The sequence below is a fragment of the Lepidothrix coronata genome, unplaced genomic scaffold (genome assembly GCF_001604755.1).
Source record: "Lepidothrix coronata isolate B3197 unplaced genomic scaffold, Lepidothrix_coronata-1.0 Scaffold119, whole genome shotgun sequence".
Lineage (NCBI taxonomy): Eukaryota > Metazoa > Chordata > Aves > Passeriformes > Pipridae > Lepidothrix > Lepidothrix coronata.
This window is the reverse complement of record NW_016690299.1, coordinates 2,599,984-2,621,573: the sequence shown is the minus strand read 5'-3', so window position 1 is coordinate 2,621,573 and position 21,590 is coordinate 2,599,984. Positions and strand designations below refer to the sequence as shown.

General features: G+C 58.1%; 2 protein-coding genes across 2 annotated transcripts; both read right to left on the bottom strand.

Moving 5' to 3' along the window:
* Nucleotides 1-1,281: 1,281 nt before the first annotated feature.
* Nucleotides 1,282-5,529, bottom strand: PTGER2 (prostaglandin E receptor 2). The gene is made up of 2 exons (XM_017825445.1): nucleotides 4,677-5,529; nucleotides 1,282-2,465 (listed from the first exon to the last, which is right to left on the bottom strand). Exons 1-2 carry the CDS (start codon nucleotides 5,526-5,528, stop codon nucleotides 2,220-2,222), a joined length of 1,098 nt encoding a protein of 365 aa, XP_017680934.1. The 5' UTR covers nucleotide 5,529; the 3' UTR covers nucleotides 1,282-2,219.
* Nucleotides 5,530-11,690: 6,161 nt separating this feature from the next.
* On the bottom strand, nucleotides 11,691-15,193 carry PTGDR (prostaglandin D2 receptor). The gene is made up of 2 exons (XM_017825447.1): nucleotides 14,375-15,193; nucleotides 11,691-12,196 (listed from the first exon to the last, which is right to left on the bottom strand). The coding sequence occupies exons 1-2, from the start codon at nucleotides 15,191-15,193 to the stop codon at nucleotides 11,930-11,932; spliced, it is 1,086 nt and encodes a 361-aa protein (XP_017680936.1). The 3' UTR covers nucleotides 11,691-11,929.
* Nucleotides 15,194-21,590: the final 6,397 nt, after the last annotated feature.

Genomic DNA, 21,590 nt, shown 5'->3' with positions numbered 1-21,590 from the left:
GTCCTGAAATTCCAGCGTGAGCAACCAGGTCACGACCATTCGGATAAACAAAGCGCACGGACCCACGGCTCTTCCCAAAGATTTTTGGCCCCTCTTCAAGCCAAGCGCTCACTGAGACATAGTTGGGTGCACCAAACCCTGAACCCAGGAAGTGCCTTTGCTCCTGCCGTGTGCGTGGATGGGGGAATAATTTGGGAAGGGGCAATCGTGACCTCCTAGTGGTGGGTGGGACGCTGCCAATCCCGGGATGGATGATGACATTCCACTGGTGTGGGGAGCACCCCCAACTTCACCCTCCTGTACAGGCACGTCTTGCAACCCCCTCCCCCCAAAATTCCAGCTCCTACAAAACCCCCAAGCCACGGGGTGCTGCCAAAAACCTGCCGGTGGGGCTTGAGCAATAGCAGCCCATGCCTGACATCTGCCCACACGCATTTCGGAGGCCAGTAAACTTCCTGTGGATATTGGCTGCCTGACAGAAGTGACTGAAATATCTGCCTTTTCTTAGGGTGGGTATTTTTTGGCTTTGTGTTTTGATAACAGGTAGGAGCTCTGCCTGCTTTTCCCTGGCTGAGGGAGATGCAAGTCTTAGGGAAGAGCTCAGGGGTGGGGGTGTTTCTGCGGCTGGCGGGCAGAGGTGAGGCAAAAATGTCATCACACGTCTCTAAAACACAGTTTATTTTCACTTTTTAGGAAAGTTGAGGCACCCATTTCCCCTGCCAGCCTCTCCTTCTGCCTCCTCCCCCCATTCCCGTGGCTTCATCCCACGGATGCTCCAGGCAGGCGACACATTTCCTCCAGGAACCAGATCTACCCTGAGGTGCATCATAAGCACGAACCCACACATGACTCAGCAGGATCCTTTGAGAGACATTTATTATTTAAATAATAACTATTTTTTTTTTACATCATCTCAGCTCTTACACAGCAGAAAAGCTCCAAATCTTGGCACTTTTGGGCGTTCTGAGCAGAGCTGCAGCTCCCAAATGAGACACCCCACTTGCAAGAGCACAATGACACTGTGTTGGGTGCTGCACAAACAGGAGCCACGAGACCCTCAGTGACCCCTAACAGCAGCAACAGCCTTGGAATGCGGGATTGGATGCTCCTCATCCCAGTGGGAGCCAGCTTAGAGTCCCAAAGATCAGGAGGCATCTCGCAAAACAAAATAGAGGCACTGGAGGACGCTGCCTCAGTCCAGGATTGATGACCTGGATGTTTTTGCACTTGGGTTTTTCTTTTTTTTTTTTGTTTAGTTTTGTTTTGTTTTGTTTTATTTTGTTGACATTTTTGTTTGGTTTTTTTTTTTTGAATAAAACTTGCAGAGAAGTGAATGCCCCAAAACCCACCAGCAGCATCACCCTGGCTGTGGGTGAAGCTCGTGGCTGTGAGAGAAACCTCTCAATCCTTGGTCAGGTTCTTTATTCCCCTTGACGGCTCTTGCACAAACCACAAGGCAAAGGGAATTGCAAAATGGGTGCTGAGGAGGGGCTGCAGACTCTGCTCCATCACAGCATGAGGGAAGTGCCATAATTTGGCTTTTTCTCTGCCCCAGTGCCCCTCAGGGACCCACCGGTGCTTAAAATCTCTGGGGTGGGGGACGGACAGACAGACAGACAGACACATGCACAGAGATCTACACCTGAAAAAGTGCATTTCTTTAGGCAACTGGCCTATGAAAAAAAAGGGGAATATCTGGGGGCACACTGCTCCTGTTGTCTCCTCTCCAATCCCTAGGGATCTCTGGGCAGAGACGGATGCTTGCAGCCACGATGGCCATCCAGCCCCACCTCCAGGAGCTGCCTGCGCCCCAAAACCACCTCAGGGACCTTTCTGGGAAGCACACCAGCAGGAAGCCCTGCTTCCCAACATCCCTCCCCAGTAGTAGTGTTATAGCAAAGCCCCCCATGCTTCACCCCCTGACTCTCCCACAGCGGGGCCAAACAGAGCCTTCCCCCTTTCCCATGCGGGACCCGCCCCATCCGAGGGTTACAGCCCTTCCCAGGTATTCATCAGCCCTTCTGATCTTGCCCCACTGTAATTTTTTGCCCTGTGAGAAACCACACTGGCTTTCCAGGGGCTTCCCAGGCGACACCTGGCCCACCCCAGGTCCACCCCACAGCAGCCACGTCTCTTTACGGGCCGTAAGGCAGAGCTTCGTTAACACCTGTCTGGGCTGTGCTTCACCTGGCAGGAGTCTCCTGGAATGGCTGATGGATCTACGGCTCACAGGGGCCCAGCTGTGCCGCCAGTTTTGTCTTTGCAGGGCATGGAGTCCGTCTGTCCGGGAGCGCGGGGGTCACCTGGCAGCACAGCACCGAGCGCAGGAACCGCAGCACCGGCGGCCTCAGGATGGCGAAGACCCAGGGATCGATGATGGAATTGATGGAGAGGAACCTCAGGGCGAGCAGGTCCCACTCGTGCTCGCCCTCTTCCGTGATGAACTTGTTCATGTAGGCACGGATCTGCAAAAGCACGGGATCGTGGAATGGTTTGGGTTGGAAGGGACCTTAAAGACCATCTTGTTCCAAGCCCCTGCCATGGGCAGGGACACCTTCCACTAGCCCAGGTTGCTCCAAGCCCTGTCCAACCTGGCCTGGAACACTTCCAGGGATGGGACAGCCACAGCTTCTCTGGGCAACCTGTGCCAGGGCTTCACCATCCACAGAGTAAAGAATTTTTTCCTAATATCCAACCTAATACTACTCTTTTTCAGTTTGAATCCATTCCCCCCCGTCCTGTCTCTCCAGGCCCTTGTAAATAGTCCCTCTCCATCTTTCTTGTAGCTCCCTTCAGGTACTGGGACGCCACAATCAGGTCACCTGGGACGTGTCTCTTTTTCAGGCTGTACAATCCTGATTCTCACACGTGGGACGAAACACCATGTGTGAGACGGAGAGGATGAGGGGTGCGGGACTGCTCCCGTCCTTCCCACAACGTGCCGACTCACAGCAGCCCACGGGGCTTCCTGGAAGGGTGACTCAGCACTCCTTACTCACACGGGTCAGCTCACCACCCCCTCACTTCGGGGGCCAGGGGATGCTTGGATGGGGGCGGGAAGCACAAGCATCCCTCCTTCAGCCGGGATCCGTTGGGTACCACCCAGGGATGGCGCATCCCAGGGCAGGAGGCAGCCATGCTGCATTTCCAAGAGGTGTCACGGGTTTTTTTTTTTAGGGGGAGGATTTTGTGACCTGATGGGTTTGTGTGCTGGTTGCTCCTGGGAGGAGGGTGGTTGCTGTGAGCAGCCCCGGGCAGGAGAGAAAGTGTCACCCCCCAGGAGGCACCGGCGGCATTCGGTTTGAGACGCTGCCAGAACGCAGCCCAAACACAGCCCCACATGGGAGCTGGGCGACGGGAAAAGGGAAGCTGGCTCTGGATAAGGCTATATCTGCTACCACAGGGCCCGTGGGATCCCCGCCAGCGCCGCTTTCCCATCCCATCTGCCCCAAGCAGACTCACAGGGCTCTGTGCACGTGCCCCCACCAAAGGGTTCCACTTCGTAATGACCACAGCAGCCAAACCCAGGCTTTTTTTGGGACACAAAAACCGCTCAGGATGTGTGAGACCATTTGTCAGGAGCTGAAGAGTCTCTCAGGGCTTTCAGCCTGGCTCCTGGAATGCTCACGAGCATCCAAACATTACTCCTTTGCCCTAAACCCCCGGCAGCCTGGCTTGGCTCTACCCCGTGCTTATTTTCTTTTCCCTTAGGAAAAGAAAGGGAGCATGAAGCAAGGTAGAGTCTATTTAACACAGAATTAGCACTGGCTGCACTCCCAACCTTGGTGGGGTTCCCTTCTAATGGGAACAAAATGACCTCCTGTGGCAGGGGGTCACACACACACAGCCAGGGGATTGAGCTACTCCGGAGTCCAAGATGATCCCGGTGTAACACCATTTGGAGGGATGAAAAGTGGCCCTTTGGAGGGGAGAGCCCCAAGCAGAGTCAGGGGACTCGCTTTCTCCCCTTCCTCACTTGGCTGCAGGGTTCAACCCTGGATTTCTGCTGGAAGTCTTGTACATGGATGGAGTGTGGCACATGGGGACAACCCCTGCATCTCCAGCTCCATGCGCAGAACTCTGGGATAACTCATCCCACCAGCACAGATACCCACTGCCTCCATCCCAGGGCATCTCCTTCATCCCCATCTTTGGATGCTTAACTGATTGCTCTGCCATCCCTCACACCTCCACCAGGAGTGCCCGGCTCCTGGGAACTGCAGTGATGCCCTGTGGTCCAGGTGATCCCCACCCTGGTCCCTGCCTGAGCCTGGCTGGCCTTGGAGCTTCCATGGGGTGGGAGGGCACTCCTGTCACCTCATCCTTCTGCCATCTCATCCTCCTGCCACCCCATCCTCCTGCCACCCCATCCACCTGACACCCCATCCTCCTGACACTCCATTCTCCTGCCACCCTGTGATCCTGACACCCCATCCTCCTTCTGGCACTGGGGATACAGGGAGCGATTTCCCCCCACTCCCCAAGGGACGTGCAAACTGCCAAGAGTTCGTTGCCGAGCTGGGCTCTCCCAAGCTTCGGGAAGAGCAAAGCTTTGACCTCAACCCTTGGGATTTGGACAGCAGAGCTGGGGGCGAGCCTTACAAAGGAAAGGAGAGAAATGTGGGCGCTGGGCAGAGGGGACCCCACCCCGGGGTGGGAGAGGCGGCCGCACTCACCGTGAAGGGCAGGGAGCAGATGACGAAGGTGATGGTCATGATGGAGAGGAGGAGGAGGTGGTCGATCTCCTCGGCCATGGAGAACATGCGGCGGCCGCAGCCGGAGGCCGCGCGGGGCTGCTCGAGCGTGGCCACGCGGCGCGTCCGCTGCGCGCGGCGGTGCATGCGGGCCAGGTTCACGATCACGCTCAGGTTGCAGAGCAGCACGGCCAGGATGAGGAAGAGGAGCAGGGTGGCGTAGAGCAGCGAGAAGGTGACGTTCAGCCCGGCCGCCCCCCGGCCGCCGCGGTTCTGGTGGGAATCCAGGTGCATCTGGATGAAGCACCAGGTGCCGGGGCAGTACTGGACGTAGCGGCCGAAGCCCAGCAGGGGCAGGGAGCAGAAGGCGGCCGAGAAGGTGTAGATGGCGGGCAGGGCCACCAAGCCCGTGCGGGGGCTGAGGAAGCGCTCGTAGAAGTACGGCTGCCCCAGGGCCAGGCACCGCTCCAGCGCCATGGTGAAGAGGATGAGCATGGTGGCGAGGCCGAAGAAGCTCATGGCGAAGCCGAAGTAGAGGCAGATGTGCCCTCCCTGGACCAGGGCGGTGAGGGTGTGGTTGCGGTGGTAGGACGCCAGGACGAAGGGGCTGACGGAGCAGGTGCCCAGCAGGTCGGTGACCACCAGGGCCAGCACCAGGACGTGGAAGAGCGAGGGCGGGCGCTGGCGGGGCCCGCGGCGGCCGTGCAGCAGCAGCCCCAGCGCCAGGAGGTTGCCCAGGAGCCCGGCCGAGAACATGAGGGCGCTGATCAGCGGGTGAGCCTTGGCCGGCAGCGCTGACCCGCCGCGCCCGCACTCCCGTCCCGTCCCGTTCATCCCTCCGCTGCCGCCGCCGCACGACCGACTGCCCTGCCACCCCCGGCACCGGCACCGCCCGCCCCGACGGCACCGCCCCACCCACCGCCCCCCGCCCCGCCCGCCGCCCCCGGCACCGCCCCGGCCCCGGCCCCGAGCGATGGACGGGAGGGGCGGCGAGAGACACGCACGGACGAAACCCCGACGGACCGAGAGTCCAGGGGCCGGTCTGGGAGCCCCGGACACGGCCAGTCCCGGGGCGGGTCCGAGAGTCCCGATGCCGTGCCAGCGGTCCCGGTGCGGCCCCAGGATATTGCCCCGGTGCCGCTCCGGGAGTCCCGAAGCACGCCCAGCTCCAGTGCCCGACCGGGAGCGCCTCGCGCGGCCATCCCCGGTGCCGGGCTGGGAGCCCCGGAGCGGCTCCGGGAGTCCTTTGCATGCCCAGTCCCGATGCCGGTTCAAGAGTCCCGGTACCGGTACCGGAGCCCCGGTGCAGCTCCGAGAGCCCCAAGGCACAGCCAATCCCGGTGTGGGATCCAAGAACCCCGCACATGATCCCGGGAGGACCGGGAGCACCTCGAATGGCCAGTCCCCAGCCAGCCTGAGAGTCCCAGTGCTGGTCCAGGAGTCCCAGTGCTGGTCCGGGAGCCCCTTTCATGTCCAGCCTCAGTCCTTACATTGCTTTGGGAGCCCCAACACCAAGGTGCTGATCTGGGAGCCCAGTGCCATGGCCAGCCCTGGTACCAGTCCAGGAGCCCCACATGCAGCCAGCCCTGGGCTGGTCTGTGAGTCCCAGTGCTGCTCCAGGACCTCCAAGGCACAGCCAGCCCCGGTGCTGACCCAAGGACCCCAAAGCACTATGAGCCCCACTGCCACCTTCCTCGTTCTGGTGTGGGGCTACCAGGGACACCCAGCTGAAACCAGTTTGTGTGGGAAGTTCCCATGGCCCCAGAGCTGCCTGGAGCCCATGGAGAACTCCTTGCCCCATGGCTGGCACCATGCCATGTCCCAGTTGTCCCCCCCTCTTATATGTCATCAGAACTCCCCATGTGAGTGCAGCCTGCAGTGCTGGTGTCTGGCCATGACCTTAAAGATTGTCTTGTTCCACCATGGGCAGGGACACCTTCCACTAGACCAGGCTGCTCCAAGCCCTGTTCAGCCTGGCCTTGAACACTTCCAGGGATGGGACATCCACATGCTCAAGCCCACGGGTCTTGGATGCTCTTTTGATCCTTCAGGACACCAGCCCTCACTCAAGCTGCCCTTTATTTAAGCAGCTGGTGCTTCACAGGTTATTTCCAGACCCCTCAAGTGTAGAAAGTCTTTTACCTCCCCTGGCCCTGGGACTACTCCAGCAGCTGCAACTACTTCATTTTTCATTTATTCAGCCCACCTGGCCCCCCAAACCGCAGTGAAACGCTGTGGCGTCCACGACTGCAGCACAGACACGGCAGGTTGAGGCCACAAGCGCGTTTTTGGCTGTTATTTTTAAAACCTTGCTTTTGTAACAGGAACTTCGTACAGGAAATGGGGTGCGCAGCAAACTCCAGGGCTGTGGTTTGTGACAGCACCTCCATTTCCGAGGGGGCCGCTGCTAGTCCTGGCCTTGGTTTCTTCTCCCACACAGCCCAAAGGCTTCTTCGGCGCGGTGGGGAGGATGAGCTGTCACCTCATGGGTGGCAGGGCCACCACAGCTCCAGCCCTCCCTGTTCCCATGGCAAAAGCAATGGATGAGATGGAGGGGATGGTGTTTTAGCCATCCCAGACTAACCCTGCACTCAGGCAGGCCAGGAAAACACACCTCCCAGGAGCTCTCCTATCCCTCCTCCCAGCCTTGTGGAACTGATCCAGCAGATCCACCAAAGCACGTGGACACATCCGATGGTGGGAGCCATCCTGTTGGCTTCCCGAGGGCTGGATGGGACCCTGGCATGCTCAGCCCTCTGTGGTATCCACAAATTCAGATTAAAAAAGGAGATGAGGCGGAATTCTGTCCTGATCCATGCACACAGCTCCAGTCTGCACGCCTGGAGACCTTTTCCGAGCAGTAGGCATCCCGTAGGGGGGTTGCTCCGAGGCTTTTCCCAGCCTCCCACTCCTTTCTGGTGCTCCGTGTCACAGCTCAGGAAGGGGTTTTGGCTTGTCTTGGAGCTCATTTTCCTGGCAGCTAATGGAGCCTTAAATACCCATCTGGGGCTTCGGGCTTCTCAACTGACGGTTGTCTCTGATGGGATTTTTTTGCAATAATAGGAAAATTTCTGGGCTTTTGTTTTTTTATTCCCCCTTCTGAGCTCAAAACCAGGAACAAACCGCTTGGTACAATTTGTCCGTTTCTTGGGAAGTGTTTGTTTTCTTCCTTTGCTTCCATGTTTAGCTCATGTGTCTTGCCTCTAACAAAGTCCATACAGAATCCTAGAACTGTTTACGTTGGAAAAGCCCTCTAAGATCATCCAGCCCAACCATTCCCCCAGCACTGCCAAGGCCACCACTGACCCATGTCCTCAAGTGCCACATCCACACGGCTTCTAAATCCCTCCAGGGATGGGGACTTCACCACTGCCCTGGGCAGCTGTGCCAGGGCTGGACAACCTTTTCCACAAGGAAATTTTCCATAATATCCAACCTAACCCTCCCCTGGTGCAATTTGAGGCCATTTCCTCTTGTCCTGTCACTTGTCAGTCAGAAGAAGAGCCCAGATCCTGCCAGCTCCCCCCTCCTGTCACGGAGTTGCAGAACCAAAAGGTCCCCCCTGAGCCTCCTTTTCTCCAGACTGAGCCCCTCCAGCTCCCTCAGCTGCTCCTGGTGCTCCAGACCCTTCCCCAGCTTTGTTCCCTTCTCTGGACATGCTCCAGCACCTCATACATCCTCCCAAGGGTCATTGGCATTGTTTTCCCTAAGAGAAGATTTCCAGGGTGGGCCCAGTTGAAGAAAACACTCTGAGTTTATAGGAAAGCTTCACGAATTTCATATAGAGCACTCAACCTCTGGAATTGGCTATCTGTGGCTGGGAGGGTGTTGGAATCCTTCTCCATCCCTGGTGGGTTTTAAAGGATGGCTGTGACACTGTGGACTTGGAAGGGACCAGCCCTCCTGTGCATGGCAGGGTGGACTGGATGGCTAGATTTCAACTCTTTTAAACCAAAACCCATCTGACTTGTTTTTAGCAAAGCCAGACATCATTTTTCTTACCAAGCCTTCCCATCCCCATCCCTTATCTCATGCCAACAGCCTCACTCACTCCCCTGGCAAAACAGGTCAGGGTTTCGGTGCCTTGGCTTGCTACCCATGGGTTAAAAAATAATTCAACCCACTTATGGGCTTGTTGTGCCTCACAGCCCTGGCTGGGGTGCCTGGCAGCCCCAGCACTGCTGCCTGCCCAGGCACGTGCCTTCCTGCTTCCAGAATAGCTGAAAAATGCAAGCAGACAATAATAAAAAAAAAAAATTAAAAAAAAAAATAAAAAATGAGCTCTTTGCAAGAACCAAACAATTTGTCGGGAAATGAGCTTGTGCAAAGTTGTGCCTGGATTTCGTGAGCTGAAAAAAAACCCAGCCTGTCCAGAAAAGGACAGGGATGCAGGGGGGAGGTGATGCTGGTGGCACCAGTGACAGTGAGGGACAAGGCAGCTGGCAGTGCTGGAAGGTGGTAGGGACACAAAACGGGCTCCAAAAAGAGCTCTGTTGGTGTGAGACACGTCCTCGAGCTGAGCAGCGTTTCTTTATTGCCTCCATTAAGCATCAGGCCCATCCCTTCGGGAATGGCTGGGAGCGATCTGGCACGGAGGGGTCCTGTGGGGAATGACTGAGCAGTGCAAGGAGCCTGGGAGGAGGATGGGATCAGAGAGGGCTCCACAGCAGCTCTCACCTCTTTGACTGGAGATCCCTGAGCCCCTGGGCCTTTTTGGTTCTTTTTTAGCAACATTTACAACTGAACCGTGCGTCGCCGGGATTTTTTATTTCAATTTTCACTTGATTTTTACTTTATTTCCCTTTTGTTTTCATTTTTTCCCGAGCTCAGCAAGAAGAAGGGGGATCTAAGCTTTGACATAAACCCCGAAGCCCCCGAACTATGTACGTTTGGGCACTGAAAAATCGGCTTGCCCAAGGGACCGATTCGGGGCGGAGAACATCCGTCGCCTCCTTGCTCCTCGTGCTCAGGCCGGCTGGGAGCGCAGTCCTGGCTGGGGACGTGCTGCCATCTCTGGAGAGGACGGGGTACGGCAGTCCCGGGCCCCAGGGACGCCGAGGAGCGATGATTTCTCTGCTGGGAGGCCGCCCTGGCGCGCAGCCCCGAGCACAAACCCTGTTGGCTGCAGCCGGCGCTTGGCTCGCCCGGAGGCAGCAGTGGCCGGCTGGAGACTCCAGGTCTGCTCCCGCAGCAGGTAGGAAGGACACCAGAAAGGGCAGAATTCCCACTGAAAGTGCTACCCAAGCCATATAAGCGTGTCAAGGTCACTGGGACTTGCACGGTCCCAGCTGGGACCCAGGGATGCTGCAGGGACAGGGGGGTCACCCTGACGGCCTGCAAACCCCCACTGCGTTCGTGGCTCCAGGATTTGTTTCCCATGATGATAAACTCATGGATGGGCCAGAGACCGTGGTGTTTGCACCATTTTAGGGCTCAGCTGGAGTCTATTCTTGCACCTCAATAAAGAACCTGCTCTGTTTTGTGTTGATTTAATTACTGCTTTCCATGGGTCATGGTTACCCTGAGCTCTGAATGCACATATTGTGGGGAAGAGACCTTTCCTGGACCAGGGACCTTTCCTGGGACAGGGACCTTTCCTGGGGCAGGGACCTTTCCTGAAGCCTCTGTGGGAGTGAATCCTTGCTGGGATCATGGGCAGATGATGCCCTATCTCAGCCTGGGCACACACAGAGTACCCACAGCTCTCGTTAATTGTTGGATCAATGATCTTGGAGGTCTTTTACACCTTAACAATTCTGTGATTCTGTGTTGCTGAACACTCCCAGTCTGGCCATGCCTAGTCCATCTATCCTGAGGGGAGCATGGATCTGTACAGTGAAGGAGACCCCAGGTTAGGGGGGATGACAGCAAGGTTTTCCGGAACCATTATCTCATCTGGCCACGGTGGAACAGGTCCAGGGAAAGCCACGGCGCAGGCTCAGAGCTGTTGACTCTGCAGCCCCACGTGAGCCATCTCCAAGTCAATACCAAGCCAGTAACATGAAACCAGTGCCTGAACCAACCCTCACTTCACTTCTTTCTCCTTAGAAATCCCTGAGGAGAGACATGAGGCAGGGAGCTTGAAGGTCCCCCCAGAACATCCCCAAACAAAGCTCTTCCCTTTCCTCCAGCTGGGAAAACCTGGCTGATCAAACAGCCAGAGCCAACCCAAGCAGGTCACCTCCAAAAAGCCCCAAGATAGAGTTCCTTCCTTCAAAAGCAGAATCTATTTGACACCAAGAGTAAATATCACGTGAGAGCGGGCAGGAACACGGCTACACCTTGCAAGGCTTAACTAAACAGAGGGAAATATTCTCCCTCTCTCCTCCAAGGACACCAAGCAGCTGGTCATCATAATTTTTTTGGCCTAAATGGTCACTTGAGGCAGATATTAAACCCAGTTAATATGTGTGGTTGAGGGGAAATGGACCTTTCATTAAAATGATCGTTCGTCTGCACGCTTGCACCGTACCAGGCTCTGTGTTCTCTCAATTATTGCTCTTATTAAGGCTTGGGATGATCATAAATACTGAATTAAAATAATTACAGCAGGACAGGTACATCTGAGTAACACAAACACAACAGCAGTGCTTGGGGGAATCGATCTTCCAGAGAAGAGCAAGATAAGGGCAGAGAAACCACAGCCCTGCTTGGGGGATATGGAGGATCCTGACGGGCATCCCAGAGAGAAACCCTCCCTGCCCTCTGGCTCCTCGTCACACCAGGAGATGCTGCTCAACTTCCTGAGTCTCCACGCCCCCAAAGGCTCCCTCACACCCCTCGCCCAGTCTGGGGACACCCCAAACCAGCTCCAGATAACCCCCCTTGGAGTGGAAGGGGATCACGCACAGGACAAGGCGATGGAACAGGGCTCTGAACCACTTTATTCGATGGGGACACACACACAGTTCTCCTCCCTGTGTGTCCTCCCTGCCCTGAAGCCACACACCAAACCCCTCCTGCTTTCCTGGAGCCGGGCGCTCCCCAGACCCTCCACAAAGCGCTGCTGCTCGGAAAATTCACAGGTACACGGGAGCCCCGCCCCGGTTCCTCTCCGGGGCGAAACGCAGCCTGGGGAGGGGACAGAAACCCTTCCCAGCGCCCCTCGTCGCGAGCTGGACGCTGTCCCTCCCTGCCACAGCCCTGTGCTGCCTCGGGATGCTCCAGGGCAGGAATGGGGGGCCGAAGGCTCCTTATCCTCACCAGCAGCCGCCGGCTTCTGCCGGAGCCACATCTCAGGGGATGCCGAGCTGCGGGGGGTCTGTCCTGCGCCAGCCCGGGGGACAGAACTGGCCGTCACCGCCCGGGTCGGACCCTTTCAGGCTGGACTTGCGGGAGTGGAGCCTCCGGCAAACCCTGCGGACGAACGAGCGGAACACGGAGGTGCGGAAGATGATGAAGACCCAGGGATCCACGATGGAGTTCACCGAGAGGAACCGCAGGGCGCTGAGATCGGCGTTCTCGTTGATGTCGGCGGCGAAGGCCCCCATGTACGCCCGGATCTGGCAAAGAAATCAAGGAAGTAGGGAAAAATTAGGGAAGATCTTGCTACAGTGATAAAAAAAAATCCCGGGGTGGGGGGGCAGGAAAAGAAGTTTTAACCCCTCGATACCCCTACACATCACACCAGCATGTGTTGTGGGTTGCAGATCCGACCGGGAGTTGGGGCTGGATCACGGCTGGTTATGGCACAGGGACTCTGTGTCAGGGCCAGGATGTTAGAGCTGGAGAGGTGTCCCCGGTGTCTGGGATTGTTTCATGGATGAAGGAAGCATTCAGCCTCCACGGGCTGCAGCAGTGGGTGCTGGTTGGGGCACCCCACTCGTGCTGCCCCCGCTGCCGTGGATACTGGACTCGGCATCCCTTGGACAACTTGGCAGGGATTCACTCTGCTTGTTTGTGGATCTTGGCAGGGATTCACCCTGCTTGTTTGGGGACCACAGGGCTTTCACTGAGGTGCTCACAAAACCAGTATGAGCCTGTCGTGCCAGGGATGCTGGCGGCTGATGTGTCACTGTTTCGATTCCAGCGGTGATAGAGTGCACAGGAAAAGGAGGTGGCAGCTGTCACCAAGAGCAGTGGCAGCACCTGCAGACCCAACCCCCACCCTGATCTCGGGGAGCCCCCCCTGTGGCACTGGCTCTGCCTACAGAGGGTGATGCCAAAGTGGGGCTGCAGGATCCGGCCCCAGGAGTTGGAGGGGGGCAACAAGGGCTCTCTCATGCTGGGGGGTCTCCCATCCCCATCCCACTAGCCGGAGCCCCATTCCTGAGGGAGAAATGGGAGGATTTCAGAGGGTATTTCCCCCAGGTCATGAAATCTGGTGCAGTTCAAAGGGTCTGCTCAGCACCTTTGGGACAGGGGGCTGGGAATGGGGGGGATTACTGAAGGGACTAATGCAATGAACTGACATCCCCCCAAAATTAAACACCTCTGGGGCAACCCCAGAGGAACAGAGGGGCGGTGATGGAAGGGGGGGGTGGGTGTTGTTCCAGTGGAGTTAAAGCAGCAATAGATCCCTGTGATGGGACAGGGGACCCTCCAATGAGACCAAAACAATTACCTGACCCCCCCAAACACCTCTGGGACAGAGTGGTGGTGATGGGGGGGTTATTCCAGGAGGGTTAAAGCACTCTGGGGGACAGAGTGCTGGGAGTGGGTATTCCAGGGGGGGCAATGGAATGACCTGACCCTCCCCAGGGCAGGGTTGGGTTAGATGGGGGGTATTCCAAGGAAGTTTGAGCAATGAATCAACCCCCAGGACAGGGCCGTGGGGGTGTTGTGGTTATTCCAGCAGAATTAAAGCAATGAATTAACCCCTCCCATCCCAGGACAGGGTGTTATTCCAGGGGAGTTAAAGCAACCCTGGGTCAGGGTAGGGGATGCTCAGAGAGGAGAAGTAATTCCCTGACCCCCCTGACACCTCTGGCACAGAGTGATGGTGACGGGGGGGGGGGGTTTATTCCATGAGGTTTAAAGCAATAAATTAAGGACTGGAGACATGCTGTTGGTGTTGAGGGTGGGCAGCCTCCCAGAATGGGATAGTGGTGCCAGGAGGACTTATTCCAAGGCCATTAAAGCAGTAATCTAAACTTTGGAGACAGGGTTATTCAGAGGGGACTAAGGCAATGAACCCCCGACACCTCTGGGCGTGGGTGGTGGTGCCAGGGTTTATTCCAAGGACATAAAGCAACGGCCTGACCCCCCCAGGAGTGGGTGGTGATGATGGGGGGGTTATTCCAAGGGATTTTAGGCAAGTCTGTGGCCAAAGTGTGGGAGTATTTAGAGGGGCACAAAGTATTGCCCTGAGACCCCAGAATCAGGGGGTGGTGCCAGGTTTTATTCCAAAGGGAAAAATCAACAGTTTGACCACCCCCAGGACTGAGTGATGCTGGGGGGGGCGGGGGGGGTCCTGTAAGGGGTTTTGGGCAACGGCCTGACCCCCATGGACAGTGCGAGGGGCTATTCCAAGAGGGCCAAATCAACAATCCAACCTCCTTGGGAGGAGGTGGTGGTGAGGAAGGATTATTTCCCAAGGGAGTTAACCTGGGGAAGGGGTGGCAGGTATTTCGGGGGTGGAGGGGGGGGGGGTGGTAAATCAACCACCCGAGCTCCCAGGGGCTGGGACCGGCGAGGAGGGGTGTCTTCAGGAGGAGGAGGGGGCTGCCGGGCTTACTCACGATGAGCGGCAGGGAGCAGACGGTGAAGAGGACGGTCATGAGCCCGAGCAGGACGAGGTGGTCGAGCTCCTCCATGCGGGGGGCGGCGGCGGCGGGGGGGGCCCCTCTGCGGGGCTGCCGCCGGGCCATGCCGTACAGGTGCCTCATGCTGCTCACGTTGCAGGCGCCGATGGCCAGCACCAGCAGCCCCATGAGGCCGGCGTAGAGCACGGGGAAGCCCAGCTCCCGCGGGCCCCTGCCGGCCATGCGGATGAAGCACCACGTGCCCGGGCAGTACTGCATGGGCACCCCGAAGCCCAGCAGCGGCAGGGCGCAGAACAGCGCGCACAGCCCGGCCGCCGCCGGCCCCAGAGTGACGCCCAGCCGGCGGGTGAGGTGCCGCCGGTAGAAGTAGGGGTGCCCCAGGGACAGCCAGCACTCCAGCGCCATGGCCAGCAGCAGCAGGGTGGGGGCCAGCCCGAAGAAGGCCATGAGGAAGGCGAAGAGCTGGCAGAGGACGCCCGGCTCGTCCTCGCCGCGCCCGCCCGGCCCCAGCTCGCTGAGGCTGCGGTTGTAGGCGTAGGCGGCCAGCACGATGGGGCTGAGCAGGCACTTGCCCAGCAGGTCGGTGACGGCCAGCACGGTCACCAGCACGTAGAACGCCGAGACCCGCGGCGGGCGGCCCCCGGGCGACCGGGAACGCCGCCGGTGCTGGCCCAGCAGCAGCAAGGCCAGGACGTTCCCCAAAAGCCCGGCGGCGAACAGCACCGAGCTGGGCACCGCCGACTGCCCGCTCTCGATGTAGCGGCTGCTGCGGCACTGGTAGCCCTTCGTCTCCATCGGGGTGGCCCGCGCCGGGATGCGCCGCAGCGGGATGGGATGTCCCGTTCCGCGTTGGGATGTCCCGCTCCGCACTGGACCGAGCGGGATGGATGTCCCGCACCGCACCGGGATGGGATGATGTCCCGCACTGTCGCGGGATGGAATGGATGTCCCGCACCGCCACGAGATGGGCTGGATGTCCCGCAGCGGGATGAGGTGGATGTCCCGCACCGCACCGCGCCGCGGCTGCCGGCGGCGACTGTCCCGGCGGGGCGGGCGGCCCCCGCGGAGGGAGGGAGGGAGGGAGGGAGGAGGGAGAAGGAGGAGGAGGGAGAAGGGAAGGAGGTGCGGTACAGCCGGGCACGGCCCCCGGGACGGCCCCTTCTCGCCGCCCGGCCCGCCCCGGCCGTCGCAGCGCGGCCGAGGGGAGGGGGGATGCGTTGCTCCCTCGGGAGAGCCGCGGCTCCCGGGAAGAGGGAGGGGAAGGGGCCGGAGGTGAGTGCCGGGGGGGTTGCGGGAAAGGGGCTCTGGGATGAGACACTGGAAGGCAGGGAGTTGGAGCTAAGCCCCCCTGGAGCTGGGAGTGCCAGAAAGGGGACAGGGCTGAGCCCCGGGGGTGGTCACGGGTAAGGGAGTTGGGTCCAAGCACGGGGTGGGGGGTTATCGGTAAGGGGGGGTGAAACTTTAGGGCAGGGGGCTGGGGCTGAGCCCCCAGGAGATAAAACAGGACAGGGGGCTGAGGCTGAGTCCCTGAGGGTGTCACAGGGCTTGGAGCAACCTGGTCTAGTGGAAGGCATCCCTGACTGTTACAAGGGGATTGGAACTGGATGATCTTTCAGGTCCCTTCCAATCCAAACCAGTCTGTGATTCTATGACTTGATTTAACCTGACCAGGTACCACTTCTACCTGCACCTCATCCCGCACACCTGCCGTGTGGTGGTACCTCTGCTGAACCCCCCGTTACCCCAGCCCACATCAGTGCTCCTCTGTCCTACCAGCAAACTGCAGGAAAAGTCCCCAGAGCTTCTTCCAGGAAAAGCAGAGGCCTTTCTAACCACAGAAACTCCACTGCACAACACGCACACCACCTTGCAGGATGCATGTGATGATGAATAAGCATGAAACCCTGTCTGTCTGCTTTCAGGCCCCTCTGCTACGCTGGATGAGCGTGCATGAAGCACAGGGAAGTATCAAGATGACAGGAGGGGTGGGAAAGGAAGTCTAAGGGGCCAGACATCAGCATGGCATGTTTTAGTGATGGGCTGCAGTTCTTACACTGCTTGAAGGGACCTCGTGACTTCTCTGGAAGAGAGGGCAGGGACTGTTTGTGGCTGTGCCAGTGAAAGTCCCAGTTCTGGAAGGTAAAACTCGTTGCAGCTCAGCTCTGGAAAACGGTTGGTGTTGAAGTGCTGCCCTCACTAGGGCTGAATGTGAACCCAGGAGCTGCTTCCTGCCTGGGGCCCGTGGGAGAGGAAATTCAGCCAGCCCTGGGAAGGAATTCGAGTGATATCCCCCAAAACGATGCCTGGAAAACACACCCTCTGCCTTCTTTAGCTGGCCCAGCATCCCGGGTCCTGGAGCAGCACCCACCAACTGCTGTCAGCTCCCTGTGGTGATCCCAGAAGTGGGGAGCAGGGGGAAGATGTGGTGGGATCCCTCAGGTTTTCCCCAGGGTGAAGATTGGGAAGCAGACCTCTGGAGAGCTGATTTACCAGGAGGACAACGCCTGTCCTGATCCCTGGAGTAGTTAGTGCCAGCCCTGCTGCAGTGCTCCAAGTGCCAGGGAGGATTCATTGGCACAGGTTGCCCAGAGAAGTTGTGGCTGCCCCATCCCTGGAAGTGTTCAGGGCCAGGTTGGACGGGGCTTGGAGCAACCTGGGATAGTGGGAGGTGTCCCTGGCCATGGCAGGGGTATAGAATGAGATGGGCTTTAAGGTCCCTCCCATCCCAAACCGTTCTGGGATTCTGTGGTGATCCCAGGGATGTGCTGCCAGCTGAGCACTGGCACTTCACACTCCTGCATCTCTTTTGATGGAGAAGAGACCCAAGTGCTGGGTGTCTCCACCACCACTGGGAAGTTCCTTGACAGCCACCAGAAGGCCAAATTCAGCAGAAATGTGTTGCTTGACGAGAGGAGGAGGAAGAACTGTGACAAAAATAGTCCCTTTTGGAAGTGGGTGCTGCCCCTTGTTGCACCATCTGTGGCTGGAAACTCCAAAGGACCAGGTGATGTTGCTGTTCCTGTCCTTGCACTGCTCGATGGGGAAAGCCTGGCATAGAGAAGGCTTTTTGGGACAATCTGGGTACAGGCACAAGAGACAGCCACGCAGGGCTGGGGGTGTCAGAGCAGCCTGTCAGGGGCAGGCTTTCACCTGATCCCAATTCCTTCCCCAGCTGCTGGAGGGTCTGACGCTGAGCACAGCTGGCCACAGCGACCATCCTCCTCTGTGGTGAGGGATGGATCCCCCTCGGAGCCGGGATAGGTGTTCAGCCAGGGGTGTAACCGCAGACATCTCCCTCCTCCACCTCCCCGGGGAGAGAGCCCAGCGTGGGCAGCCAGATGCGCCGCGTCCCCTTTTCTTTGGGTTCATTTGCATAAACTGCAGCTATCTGGGGAGGGGAAAACGATTTTGAGAAAGTCTCATCGCCCCGTATGACGAATCCCTCCCGTTCGTCACGCTTCCGACGTGACCCCCTTCTCGCCGGTCACATTCCAGAATAAAAACAACCCAAAGCGGAAGAAAGAGCAGCCACAAACCCCAGAAACAAACGAGGAGTTGGAAAAACTTGAAGAACCCACAAGGAATTTTAGTTGGGTGTGTGTTTGGTTTTTTTTTCCAAAACTCTTGCTGGCTCCCTACGGCTTCTCCTCGCCAGCCAGCGGTGAGGGGTGGAGAGTGGGTACCTATTCCACCGCTTTTCCCTGTTATTGCCAAGCCAGGCTATTCCCAAAGAGCCGCTGCCGCCCGGAGAAGCCGTGTCCGCCTGCTCTTTGTCAGCGGCACAGCCCCGAAGGCGGCCGCGCTGGGATTTTCTCGCCTTCCTCCAGCTCAGCGCTCCCTTTGGAAGTGTTTGTGGCAGCGTCTGAATAACCTAATTTAGAGCTCGTTAGACGCGGAGGGGTTTGGCAGCGGCGGGAGCCGGGTGGAGGGATGCGGATGGCCGGGAACGGCGGCTTGGGCAGCTCGTCCTGGTTATTCGCACGCGGAGCAAACAAGGCTGGGATAGTTCTGCGGAGAAGAGCCAAACTCTCCCCTCCCCGGGAGCACTGGATTAACACCGGCTGGTGCTTCCTCACTCATCCCAGCCTTTCTCCCCTTCCCGGGAACCAGAGCATCGCCTTCTCCTCCCCAGTGTCCTTTCCCACGTCTTCCCCAGCTCCGGTTTCCCCAGACTAAACACCCACCGGGCTTTAAGCCTTTCACTCTTTCCAGGCGGCGGGATTTGGGGATTCACAGCTCCCTGGCGTGGGCGGGTGGGTGTTCCCGTTGTCCAAATGGTGCACTGACAGGTTGGGAAGGCACCCAGGGTCCCGTGTCCTGGGGTCGGAACACAGGGACGGGGAACGCCCCCGGTGGTGATACCCCGGCGTTTTTCCTCGGAGAACTGTGGGATTTCTTTGCTGGGAAGATGCACCTGGCATCTTAAACACACCCGAACATCCTGATTTAAATTGACAGACAGAGGCAGGTCTGGCCTCCACGTCCCCCTATCCTGACTGTGACAGTGTCCCCAGGAGAGGGGAGTTTTGGGGGGCTGCTCGGTCCCTCGGATTTGGGAAGACAACAGACCCGCTCTGAGTCACCGGGTGAAATCCTGCCGATTGTTTCCAGCTGTGCTATTGCAGCGGGCTCGTCCCAGAGGAGAAAAGAGCCCTGGGAAGCTGGCTCTGCTGAGAGCTGCGGGCTCATCCCATGGAGGGTCCAGGGGCTGCAGCCACCTCCTCCCGCTGTATTTCAGGGGGCTGCATCCTGCCAGGGGGAGGAAAACAGCGGGAAAGAAAGCAGCCCCGAGGTGGGACGGCGTTGGGCAGGAAGGGGGCTATGGAGCAACGCTTCCCAGTTGCACAAGCCCTGCCCGGAGCAGGGTTTGTCCCAGCTGTGGGATGACCGGAACGGGCAAGGAAAGTGGTTTGGGCTCGGTGGCGTTTCCAGCGCAACCAAGGGAGAGTCACGGGGCGGGTGCACCACACGCGGCCCCGCGGCGGGATCCGGGCACGGGTGGGAGCAGGGAGGGTGCCGGTGGGTGCAGGGAGTGAGGGGAGAGGGCTTGGGATCGGGGCAGCGGGAGGGAGAGCAGGAGGGGATCACCCCTGGGATGGGGAGGAAGCGTGGGTTGAAGGGGGAGAAGGAAGGAAAAGAAGGAAAGGAAATTTCAGGAAAAGGAAGTTTCAGGAAAGGAAAGGGGAAGGGAAAGGGAAAGGAAAAGGAAAACAGAAAAGAAATAAAAAAGGAAAACGAAAGAAAAGGAAAGAGAAAAGGAAAGGAAAAAGGAAAGGAAAGAGGAGAAGGAAGGAAAAAGGAAAGGGAAAGAGAAAAGGAAAAGGGAAAGGGAAAAGGAAAGGAAAGAGAAAAGGAAAGGAAAGAGAAAAGGAAAGGAAAGAGAAAAGGAAAGGAAAGAGAAAAGGAAAGGGATAGGGAAAAGGAAAGGAAAGGGGAAAGGAAAAAGGAAAGAGAAATGGAAAAAGGAAAGAGAAAAGGAAAGAAAAGAGGAAAGAGAAAAGGAAAAAGGAAAGAAAAGAGGAAAGAGAAAAGGAAAAAGGAAAGAGAAAAGGAAAGAGGAAAGGGAAAAGGAAAGGAAAGAGGAAAGGAAGGGAAGGGAAAGGAGGCACCTGTGCTTGTGTGAGTGTTCAGATGAGTGCGTGTCTGGGCTGTTCGTCACCTGTGGGTGCCGGGCTGTGCCACCCGTGGGTGTGAGCGGGGACCACCGGGGGATGCGGGGGCACAGCGAGGGGTCCCGCTGCTCCGTGGGAGCGTGTCCCGGTCCGTGGGAGCGTGTCCCGGTGCACGGCCCCGCGCGGGCGGCAGGCGGCGGCAGCGGGCAGCCAGGATCGCTGGAATCACCGGGACGCGGGACCTGGTCCCGCTCCCCGCCCCATCCCCGCCCCATCCCATCCTTCCTCGCCCCATCCCATCCTTCCCCGCCCGGCAGCGCTGCCGAGCGCTGCCCGACTTATCCCGCAGCCGCAGCTCCTTGGCTTCCCTCCTCTCCTTCTTTCCTTTTTCTTTCTCTCTTTATTCCTTCTCTGCTCTTGTGAGACCCCACCTGCAGAGCTGCCTCCAGCCCTGGGGAACAGCAGCAGAAGGATGTGGAGCTGCTGGAGTGAGTCCAGAGGAGGCCACGGAGATGCTCCAAGGGCTGGAGCCCCTCTGCTCTGGAGCCAGGCTGGGAGAGCTGGGGGGGTTCACCCTGGAGAAGGGAAGGCTCCAGGGAGACCTGAGAGCCCCTTCCAGTACCTAAAGGGACTCCAGGAGAGCTGGAGAGGGACTTGAGACAAGGGCTTGGAGGGACAGGACAAGGGGAATGGCTTCCCACTGCCAGAGGGCAGGGTTAGATGGGATATTGGGAAGGAATTGTTGTCTGTGAGGGTGGTGAGGCCCTGGCCCAGGTTTCCCAGAGAAGCTGTGGCTGCCCCTGGATCCCTGGAATTGTCCAAGGCCAGACTGGATGAGGCTTTTAGAAACCTGGTCTAGTGGAAAGTGTCCCTGCCCATGGCAGGGGGTGGAACTGGATGAGCTTTAAGGTCCCTTCCAATCCAAACCCTTCTATGATTCTATGATCCTTCCTGCCTTCTTTCCTTCCCTCTTCCTTCTTCCTTCCTCACTGCAGGGGGAAACATCCCAGGAGAATTTGAAGCTCACTTTAGGGGGAGAAGGATCCCAAACTAAAAAATAAAATAAAATAGCAGGAAAACCAACAATCATTAAATGCAAGCAGGCTGGCTCACTGCTTTAGGCTGGTGAAGCCCACATGTGTGAGGACTTACAACCCTCTGAATCTCTGTGGGTCTGCAGAGCTCCCCTGTGGATGCACAGCCCATCCCAAGGAGTGGCCTGGGCAGAGAAGGCCGCTCCCAAATGTGCTGCCCATGTGTTTTGCTGCTTCCCATTGAATTTTCAGCTACCCCAAGCCCTCTGTCCCTGTTTAGCCGGATCGCTCAGCCCTAAAATCCCTTTCAGCCTGGAACGCCGCCGGGGCTGCATCCGTCTTCAATTTAAAGAACAAATCCTCCCTCCTCCAGTGGGAGCTGCTCCATCCTCTGCCGGGGCCGGGTGACCTTGGCACTGCTGGAGGCTGGATTTTGGTCACAGCAGATGGAAGGGGCACGTGTCGGGGGAGAATAACCTCTTCACCCAGCCCGGAGAAGCTCTGCGGGACAAAGGCTGGCAGGAGAGCCAGAGCCCGGAAAATGTG

Bases quoted from the DNA above. Each gene is read 5' to 3' on its own strand.
- PTGER2 (XM_017825445.1), bottom strand. From the start codon at position 5,528: ATGAACGGGACGGGACGGGAGTGCGGGCGCGGCGGGTCAGCGCTGCCG. The intron at 2,466-4,676 runs GTGAGTGCGGCC...GTGCTTTTGCAG, and splicing joins TCTGCTCCCTGCCCTTCACG to ATCCGTGCCTACATGAACAA.
- PTGDR (XM_017825447.1), bottom strand. From the start codon at position 15,193: ATGGAGACGAAGGGCTACCAGTGCCGCAGCAGCCGCTACATCGAGAGC. The intron at 12,197-14,374 runs GTGAGTAAGCCC...TTTCTTTGCCAG, and splicing joins TCTGCTCCCTGCCGCTCATC to ATCCGGGCGTACATGGGGGC.